The 10767-nt window shown below is 49.8% G+C and overlaps 1 protein-coding gene across 1 annotated transcript; it reads right to left on the reverse strand.

The window, feature by feature from the left end:
* Positions 1-732: 732 nt before the first annotated feature.
* On the reverse strand, positions 733-9796 carry LOC115271316 (CD209 antigen-like protein C). The gene is made up of 9 exons (XM_029912979.1): positions 9700-9796; positions 9000-9110; positions 7951-8040; positions 6523-6573; positions 6021-6110; positions 4799-4912; positions 3284-3435; positions 1615-1724; positions 733-865 (listed from the first exon to the last, which is right to left on the reverse strand). Exons 1-9 carry the CDS (start codon positions 9794-9796, stop codon positions 733-735), a joined length of 948 nt encoding a protein of 315 aa, XP_029768839.1.
* Between the last annotated feature and the right edge of the window lie 971 nt (positions 9797-10767).

The following is a 10767-nucleotide window of genomic DNA, read 5'->3' on the forward strand; positions in this document are numbered from 1 at the left end:
TACAGCCTCTGCATTTACAGCAGCGCACCTGAGATCAGACTCTGGCCCAGTGTCAGGAAGAACAGCCTGGCAATGAGATCTACCAGGCTGGGGAATTGCATCCTCTTTGGGGAAGGGTGGGAGCCACATTTAATGCTAGAGCCCTGAGGGGAACAACCCCGCCCTGGGCCCCAGTATGGGAGGGAAACGGATTAGACGGTCCAATGCCAGTCACCTTCTCCACCTCTGCTTTCCATGATCCTGTCCCATAGCGCCACTCGCTGCAATAGCCGCCCAGCATGTAGAGCAGTGATACTCGGACCTCAGTGGCTCAGGAGCCAAATTAGCCATCACCGTTACGCAAAAGCGCCACAGTAGGGTGAATTCATTGTTTCATTGACGATAGTACTATTCATATTTAAACAGTGTGAGGGGAAATATTTAGTTTCATATCTGTACATATTATTCTCACAGCAAATAAGCTAGTAGCTTACTGTAAGTTGATAACTCAATGGGTTAATAACATAGTAAAAGCATCCAGATTGGCTAATAACTTAGATCGGTTAATAATTAAATCACAGTGTTTTAATATCATGTGCTGAAAAGAGCCAAAGGAGACACATTAAAGCCTCTTGCAGCTCACGAGCGGCAGTCTGAGAATCACTGATTTAGAGAGACGATAGCTCCGGAGCAGTCCCACACGGGGCAGGCTGTGTGAGACCTCCCCTCCCTGCTGCGGATTCAGGGATTCAGCTAGTACTTCTGTTCGCAGATCCAGTAATGAGTCAAGGAGCAGATGGCATCGTTCCAATTCCCGTCAGAGCGCAGGTGGACACAGTCCTCCTCGAGTCCCACACCATTGTTGGGTTCCCCGGGGAACCAGAACCTACGGAAACTGAAGCCACGTGAAATTAATCCATGCAGGTGGTGTGAAATGAGCCAGCTCCTAGGGGACAGGTCTCCACGTCACTGCCGCCAACGGGCACTGACTGGTCTGATAGTTTTAGCAGAGAGAGTCCAGGTGGGCATGGACTGATCTGCCTACTCACTCCTTGAGGGGGTGCCTGCAGGTCAGGGCCATGGCAGGTTGGTGGTAGCCACTGAATAGGGGGAAGCTGGCTCAGCCACTGCTCAAGCCAGAGCTGTTCTCAGCTTGGAGGACATCAGTTTCCAGTGCATTTTACAGGTGAGGAAACTGAGGCACAGAGCAGGGAGAGACGTGCCTCACAGTCGGCCAGCAGAGCACACTCATGGGGCTGGGACTAGAACCCAGGAGTGCTGCCTCCTTGTCCATGGCCCTGTCCCCTGGGCCATGTTGCTGTTCTCCCCAGCACCGTTCCTTAGCAGGACATTCAGAATGCCCCATGGTCAAGCAGCTTTCTGCTCCCCAGGAACATCCCAGGTCCTGCCCCTGCTCTGTGCTGACCCTGGATGACATTGGCATGGAGGCAGTAGCAGACTCATAACCTTCTTTACATGGTTTAGCCACTAAAGGGGACCAGAGACCCCTTTACTATCAACTGCATTGGTATCAATGCTCCATCTGGCTCTTTAGCAGGACAGCAGATAAAGCAGAAACAGCTGATTGTAAGGGACAGTTCGCTCTTCAAAGAGGCTGAAGAAAGAGGAACTTGCCTGACAGACAGGGGGCTGCCGTCCACCCAGCGCCACTCCCCTTCCTTCGCTGAGTCGCTGAGGCCCAGCCAGTACACGTGGGGTTCAGTGATGTGGTTTGACAAAAACGTCTATGTGGGAAAACAGGTGAAGGAGACAATCATGATCCCAAGCAGAAGGTGAGGGGGGAGGTGGGGGGGTTTCATGGGGCCTGTGTTTGTGGCCAGCAGAGTCTGTAGCTGTAGATTGTCACCCCTCCCCCTGTTTTTCCAAACCTTTACATTGGGGCTGGCCACCCTACATTTCCCATGATGCACCAGGCATTCCATTGGATGCTTCGCTTTCTCTCTTCAAGAGGAGTGACCATTGTGCATCATGGGAGATGTAGACTGACCTCTAAAGAACGGGGGCCTGAGGCATCCAAACTACAGCGCCCATGAGGCGCTGCAGCAGCATTTCCAAATTGAAATGTTTCGATTTTCAGCCAAAAAATTGCATTATATAAATCTTTGCCCCCCAAAATGAAATTTTCCACAGGAAAAAAAAAAAGTCATTTTCTGACCACTGGTATTTCAAATGCCTCATCTCTGCCCTTTGTCCTGCAAATTTTCCCTTTAGAATAGGAGTGAACACTGGCCTGTTTGGGGCAGGGACTTTCTTTTTGTGACGTGTGTACAGCACCTAGCACAACAGGGCTCTGATTGGTACTTCTAGGTGCTACCACAATACAGGTAAGTGATAATAATAAGGCTGAATATTACGCTGCTGTTCCCTGAGGACTGTAGATAATTTTCAGCCCTTCTACAGCTGCTGAGGGTCTGCCTCTGGGGACTGTGAAATCCATGGCCATAGGTCTCCTCCAGGCAGGGGAACCAAGGAATCATCTTACAGTCCCTGTTAAGTCCCATTCTGCACCCTGGTTACTGGGGGAGCCTTAAATCCAGAACTGAAGACGGGAAAGCGAAATACACACGCTATGAGCTGTACTGCTCGTGAGTCAGATTTAGGTTCTGGTGACTCCAGATTCACACCAGTACCTTGCCCACCTCTGCACTACATGGGCATCCTCCCAGCACCAACTAGTCTCCCAAAGTCCTGTTCCCAGCAGGCACTGGGTTCAATTTAAAACTTAAAGTGGATTCTCCCTCAGGGCAGGATTCCTTCTGCAATGTCTTGATGAGGAATCTGGAGTGGGGTCTTCCCTAGGATATCAAAAGGCCTTTCGTAGTGTAGAAGTGAGCGCCTGTGAAAAGCATTTTACCTCTGGGTCAGCAGCTGAAATCCTGCCTAGGTCAGTAGCAATCAAATATAATTTTTAAGTCCCCATGAAACTGTGATTTGGATTCACACGGGATTATAACTGCCCCCCCCAACACACACACGCATGAAATTTTGTTTCACATCAAACCATCCACATCTGACACTGAGATTTCTTATCACAGAGCTCACTCGACATTTTTCAAATGACTAAGTATCGAGTTCCCCTCAATCCCCCTTGAACAGCAAGCTACATCCAAAAATATTTCTAAATTCCTGGAGAACTTGGGCCAGTCTGTGATCTCAGTTATGCTGGGGTAAATCTAGAGTAACTCGAGATTCACCCTGGGGTAACAGAACAGAACCTGGCCCCTTGTGCATAATCCCTTCCATTCTGCATGATCCACAATAGGAATCTGAGTGGCTGGCTTACCTGTTCCTCTTCGGTGTTAACGATAACCAGGCCAGACTTTTGATCCATACAGAACTGCTTAGCGTCCGGCCAGGATTTAGTCGATGTTGAAAAGAAGTAGCAACTTTTCTCAAAACGCTGCCAGCCAGGTGGACATTTCATGCAGGTGAATTCTGTGAGAAGTCAAATTATGGGACAAGCCTGGATTAGGGAGTGAAAATGCATTCTAACTGCTCACAAGCAGTTAAAGGAATTCAAGAATTTATTCAGTATTTGGACTTAAGCATGAATTTCACCCTCCTGAAAAGCTTGCTAAATAGTTTGTTGCAAATATTCATACTTTGATATTCATCCTCTGTGGGGTGGTTTTATAAGTTACATTAGGGTTACCATACGTCCGGATTTTCCCGGACATGTCCGGCTTTTTGGTCCTCAAATCCCCGTCCGGGAGGAATTTCCAAAAAGCCGGACATGTCTGGGAAAATAGGGAGGCATGGTAAGGGGACCGCGTCCTCCAGGTACCGCGCCAGAGTTCTGCCTGCTCGGGGCCAGGCCGGACTCACACTCACCCCGGCCCCGCGCTCCCCTGCGTCTCCTGGGCCTCTCTCCAGCGCTTGCGGAGGAAGGAGGAATGGTAGGGGGTGGGCGGGGGTTGGTTGTTTTTTTTTTTGCTCTGGTCACCCTGGGGGCGGAGTTGTGGCGGGGACTTTGGGGAAGGGGCGGAGTTAGGGCGGGGCCGGGGCCGGGGAAGGGGCGGAGTTGGGGCAGGGCCAGGGCCCCGTGGAGTGTCCTCTTTTCGCAGGATTGAAATATGGTAACCCTAAGTTACATGGCAGTGTCGCCCCTCTGACATGTGGTAGCAGATGGCAGGGCCTGGTAGGTCGGTTTCCCATTGAAAATAAATCAGAGAGTTAATATTTTCCTAGTATAACGTGTTGATTTTCGCTCCGTGCACTAGTCCTGGAAAATAGGTGCCCATAAACAAAAAACAGCTGCCCCCCCAAATATCACAGCCTGCAAACAACAACATATCATGTCTTCAAAGACTGAATACAGCTGACATGCTTGGAAAGAGAACTTGCAAGCTGATGTACAGCAGCACCATCTGGTGGCTTCTGCCATACAGTATTGTATCCATCCCATGTTAGTCTTCTTTATGTATTTAGCCAACTAGGGCCAAGATTATCAGCTGTGTCCATTTTCATCGGGTGAAGGGCAGGTATCAGGGAATGGGTTATGGTTCCCTGAGTCTCCGGATGATTCTACACCAACTCTGGTGCCCAAGGCTTAGAACCAATGAGAGAATCGGGGCCAGACAGGAGGGTGACATTGGAGACATCTGTGCCGGCGCTACAGCCACTGGGGACTCCCAGCTGGGGAGATGTGGTCAGTTTCAGTTCAGGGGGAGCTGCGCAGGCCATAGGCCTAATGGGAACATGACAGTCAAAAGTGCTGTTCCCTGTTGCCTTTTACTGACACTGAGCCTTTCAGATAACGCTGTCACAGGCGTCACAGCCCTACCCAGCGACTATTTACCTGTGAGATTCTGTAACTCGTCCTGCACCCTGCTCAAGACCTCCTGGAGTCTATCATGGTCCCTTCTCACCTCAGCCAGCTCCTTCGACATACTGTGCGTTAGGTTCCTTATCTCTGTCAGGGCAGGCAGGGGGTAGAAAAATGCCACTGGAATCAACAGGTTGATATTTCTAGGCTGGCTCAGACCTTCCTTTACAGCAGCTGGAAATTTCTCTGTGTCCATCCATCCGCAAACACACTCTCTGTCCCCATTCACAGCCTTTGATCTATCTATGCTCTGATACTGGAGTCGACCATTGTATTACCTGAGCACCTCTGCTATCCTGGGTCTCATTGATTTTCCTTCAAGCCAACTGTTGTATTCAGTGAGTGAATCAGGTAGCCCACACTCCACTTCTGCATCACAGAATCCGGCTCATGTTAGCACTGTATGGGCCTGATACCAGAAAGGCTGAGCATTCTCAAATTCCTTCTGCAGGCCCTGTGAACTCTCAGCAGCGCTGAGCAAACCAGAGTCCCCCCATAACCCCCGGCCCCTCACTCCAATGTATTTACAGGGTACTGAGACCACAATGCAGCAAAGCACTTAAAGACAAAGCCAGTGATTTTCATCCTGTTTTCATTTGCAAACCCCTGAGCTTTTCAATGGTGGTGTGGACCCCTATTGAAATCTTAGGCATAGTGTGTGGACCCCCACAGGTCTACGGACCACAGGTCGAAAACGACTGCTCTGAGATGTGTTACACCACACAGTAATCGGGAGCGTAGAGTTGTTTGACAGCTGCTATCGTGGGTAACAACTTGGGGATTGAACTGGGTTCCTCCAGGGCTAAAAGCAGGAAATACTACAGCTTGAGACAAAGCTACCCAATCATCTCCTAGATCAGCACAGTGGGGGACCTGTCACACGTGCTCACCAGTGGGTTACACATGCCTAAGTGCCTTTGCTGGATCGGGGTCTGAGATCCAAAGTTCTGCTGCAGCATGAACGGGGCTCAGGATAAAACCTGGGGAGGCCCATGGGAGCAGGATGCAGCTGATCCCAAACTAAAATGGGATTATCCATACAGGGTTACCTGCTCCATCCTCACACTTCCCCTTTCTCATCCTCCTTCTCTCCTTCCATTTCAGCTTGCCCTCCACACGGGAAGATCAGACCCAGGAGTCCCTCTACAAGGAAGTAGCAGTGATCAGGTAAAGGAAGGAAAAGGATGTTTCTCACCTATGGTGTCCTGGAGATGTGATGGGTCTTTCACGTGATCACCTTGGATCTCCTCGATCCCCAGCCTAACCCCAGCCATCTCCTTGGACACTGCAGACAACAGGGAGCAGGAAACAACTGCTGTACTTGGGCGTGTCGAAGGGAGAGACTCCACCCATGTGCAACCTCCACGATTTTATTGCACGTTTTGTGACACTTGATATGTTTCTTCAGCCCCAGCTCCTGGATTTATGCAGTTAGGAGAGAATCTCAGCTTTCATTAGAAAAAAATAATTTCTACCCTTCGTGGTAGCGGAGAGCAGCTTAATAACGTGACCCAAGCATGACCCGAAAGGTTCAGAAACCAGAACAGAATCAAGCCCAACATTTATTGAATTTCTAAAAAAATTAATGATTTTTAAGCCAGTCTCATGGGCTTCACTCATGATTTTTGAATGCTGGGGTTGGCAGTACAATGGAACTGTTTATGCCTAACCTCTTGAGAAACATCAGCAGAACATACCATTAAGAAGTCGACTGTTAAATACGTTGAATTCTTTGGACATCTTCAACTCTAAAAGGAAGATGAGAGAAGGGGGATTTTCCATTTTAAATAACAACACAGGACCTCATGCTGCCCCACTCACACGCTCCACCCCTGAGGAGTGCTGGGTAAGGACCATTCATCCAGGAGTGTGTGAAATTTATAGAGCGAGCGCAGTCGTTTGCAAGGATGTAAATGGGTTTCACTTATAGCTATTAATGATTTATATTACAATGCTGCCTAGAGGCCCCAACTGAGATTAGGGCCCCTTTGTGCCAGGTGCTGCACAAACCCGAACTGAGATTGGGTACTGTTGCTCTGGGCACTGCATAGACACAGAACGAGAGATGGTTACAATACAAATAGACAAGAAATGTTACCCATTTCACAGATAGTGAAACTGAGATACAAAGGAATGAAGTGACTCTTTCAAGGTCACACAGGGAGTCAGTGGCAAAACTGGGGACTGAAGCCAGATCTTGTGAGTTCCAGCCCATGCCTTAGCCACAAAGCCGCCAACCTCTGCTCAGCTGGGGCTCAGACCCTTTTTGGAGCAGCAGGATCTGAGTACTAACCCACTGTTACTGGGATGTTCTCAGTGCCCGTGATGTGCTGCACAATGACACCCATCCTGTCGAGGTGGGTGCAGGCTGGTTACAGTGTTAGTGTCCCAAAGGAAAATTAGGAAATCAATGACCCATGCAGGGGGACTGTGGTAGAAAGAACAGGTCAGACCCAGGACTCCATTGAGGTAATCCAGGGGTATCAGGGACACCCAGCGTGGTGGTTCCCATTGGCCCTGTCCCTGTAGAACGGTTTCAACTGTAGGTGGGTTCGCAGGGACCATCTGCTGGATGATTGGGGACCCACCACAACACTTCTCCCCCATCCAGATTATTGCTTCCTTACTTCCTTTAAACTGGGATCTGTCCTGGGGGACACAGGTCTCTGTTCCCACTCACCCAAGCAGTGGCTGTTTATGGGAGCCCCAGGCACATGCCTACTCCTGGAACAGACCAATTCCATCTATGTCAAGGCTTCCCCAGCAGGACAACACTCTCAGCCAATGAGACACTGGTAGAAACGTGACTTCATCAGAACAAAATCTCACTGAACAATCAGTGATCCTAGGAGCAGGACAACGTTGTCCAACAACTTCTAAGAACTGCTTCCACCTCCTGTGGTCGTCCCACTGCCCACAATAATCTAGAGTCCTGTCTTAGCTGGGGTCAGATCTCCAGCTGATGTGTGTCTGCTCAGCTCCACTGAAGTCCAAGGAGCTACATCAGCTTCACCAGCCCTGCAGCTGACCCCGTTTGCCCAACTCTCCCCTCCCTTGAGGTGTAAGGACCAAAAAAGACTTGCGAAGTCCGACAAGGATTAGAAACATTTTCTTTATCCTCTCACCTATATAGTCCTGGTGATGTGACAGATTTCTCTTGGCATCTCTTCTTATTGTATCTCGATCCAGCTGGGCTTCGGCAAGACCCCGGGACACTGTAGATATGAGACTTTTGATTGCAGAGTAAAATTTAACAGGAGGGGAAACCCATATCTGTGGGGACATCAGTGCTGCTGTATAGTGCACTTTCCTCCCAGTTACCACCCAAGACTTCTGATGTCCATTACCTCTTCCTAGCCGGGATCCTCTGCTACAGGTACACTGTGCTCAACACAGGGATTCATTATTCTGGACACCAGCTCAGTCCTCGGTACAATGTAGATTTGTGGTGCAGCTGCTACTGCTACACATGGGCGCAGAATGTGGCTGGAGAGCTCAAAGGGGCATAGCAAAGCTGAGAGTGAAAAGGTTCAGCCTTCCCAGAGCAATGCAGGGCTCTGACTGCTGTGCAGAGCAGAAAGCTGCTTGCTGCCACAAGGAGCCTGTCTTGGTTTGTGTGTGATTAGCTGGTTGCAAAGTTAAATAGGAAAGGAATGCATTTGTCTAACCCAAGCTCCCCTTGTGTTAATGGGGAAGAGGCAATCGTGGCAGCGCACTGTGCCATGCCCCCGTTGCATTGTTCTCACTCCCAGACATTCCCTCGCCGCAAGTGGGATCCACAGGCAGCCCTTTGCATTTGCCCCAGAACACCGTTGAAAAAAGAACATTTTTCTATGAATATTTCACAACCTTCAAAATGCCACCACAAACATGGCCCGGTTATTGATTTTGGGTGGGATTTTTCTGAGTGTTTCGAGCACAAGTCCCATGGAAAGCTAGTGGGAATTATGCTAAGGACAAATCCCACCCCTTTGAGAATCCGGTCACCTTAACTCAGAGGTGAGTGAAAGTTACCTAGGAATGGCAACTGCTCCATAATTAAGGTCACAAGTGAGCCTCCAGTCTCAACCCAATTTTGTGCCCCACCGCTAAAATCCACCCCAAACTAGTCAGAGCAGCCTCAGTCTTGGAAGGTGAGATCTGAGGCCGAGGTAGAAACGAACAGGAGACTTACATTTCCTACGGTTCACCACGATGAGAGCTGTGGCCACTGCAATGCAAATCGCCAGCAGGAGATACAGGATCGCAAAGGCCTTCCCTTGGGTGGAGTTGGAGAGGCAAAGAGCTGTGGGGAGCAACACTGGTTAGATCTCTCACTGCAGGATCAACCCCTCCTAACATTCCCTTTGGGGAGAGACTCCAGGCAGTGAACATGGTTCCCTACAAGAGATGATAACTGGACAAGGGGAAGGGAGGGATTCACTGTAGGGTAAATACCTTGAGGTAGTTCACAGCCTTCCCTGAGTTCCATTTTCCATGTTGGGAATCCCTCTCCCTTTTGGCAATATGGGAAGTGTAGGGTGAGTGTGACGCCCAGATTGAGAAGCCCCTGCCTTAAAGGGAGCATGAGAATCCTTTCAGGCTCTAGTGGGAAGATATGGGCAGGTTCACAGGACCAGTTTTGTCCCTGGAATAGCAACACGGAAGACACTGGAGTGACCCAGGGATGAGTTTGCCCCATGATAAGAAAGGAGTTGATGTGGATGATGGGAATATCCAGACTTAACCAAGACACTACTTGGGAGAGAGAGAAACTCTCCTGATTGTTCGCACCGGCCAACCTCAAATTAGCAAAGCCAGGAATCGCACACAGTCCTCCTGACTCCCAGTGCAGTGCCTTAATCACAAGACCACCCTTCCTCAAGCCAGCTCACCTTTACCGCCTCTCCCAGGTGCGCGGCTTCCTCCCTGCACTGCCAGTTCCACTTGCTCTGAGCTGTCCCATTTGTGGTAGGAGCTGTCCATCTCCATGGCTGTGGAGATCTCTGTTCTGTTCTTTGCCGTCGGTGCAGTTTATATGGATAGGAGCCGTCATCATGACTTTCCGGGGCAACGGACGCCCGTGGTCACATTTCTCATTCTCACAATTGCCAGGCCAGGGACCGTGGCCCAACCATTTCCTCTCCAGGTCAGTGCAGAATCATAGCGTCTCTGTGGTTCCAGTTTCTGGTCTTTAGACTTCCAGGCTCTGAGATTGCTCAACTCCCATTGAATTTTATCAGAGCATGTTGAAATCAGCACTTCTCTCCCAGAGGCTGCTCAAGTCAATCTGCCATCCCAGGCAAAACTTTGGTGTTCCATCCCCCTCCTCAGACGCCTAGGGTGGCAGATTTGGCCCAGTCACTCCTATATTGTGAAAGAAAGGGTGGCAGTGCCAAATTCCATTGAGTGGCAGTGTGGTCTTGCATGACTAGGGGGCAGTGAGGCTAAATTTGCTACTGTAGGCAGCTGCTCAAAAGTCTGCCACCATAGACAGCTGCCTATATTGTATAGAGCAGCCTCTGCGAGCACCTCACCAGATGGGGTCCTGTACTATTCCAGGACACACTAGATAGGATGGCAGGTGGATTTAGCAGAAGGCTTCATGGCCAGAAAAATGTCAGTTTCTCACCAATAACTGGAGTCACAGTAACTCTTCCAACTGGAAGCTTGTGGCATGGGCATCTTGATCCCACAATGGCTAATGAACAGCTGAAGAACTAAGGGGACATTCTACACCAACCTGGAGACCCCAGGGTCTGCTGCATCCGATAATCTCCCGTAGACTTTTCAGGGTTTGTGGGAACATACGCTAGCGACTGCCGGGGATTGGAGCTCACTACACCAGCTGTAACCCTGCTAGGGGCTCGTCCACACCAGCTAGTTAAGAGTTTAGGGGCAGTGTTAACTCTCTAAGCACCACTTGTCCAGGTGGAAGAAGCAAGACTGTCCCATGAGTTGAA

This window comes from Terrapene carolina, unplaced genomic scaffold (assembly GCF_002925995.2).
Source record: "Terrapene carolina triunguis isolate 2854851 unplaced genomic scaffold, T_m_triunguis-2.0 Scaffold404, whole genome shotgun sequence".
Taxonomy (NCBI): Eukaryota; Metazoa; Chordata; order Testudines; family Emydidae; genus Terrapene; species Terrapene triunguis.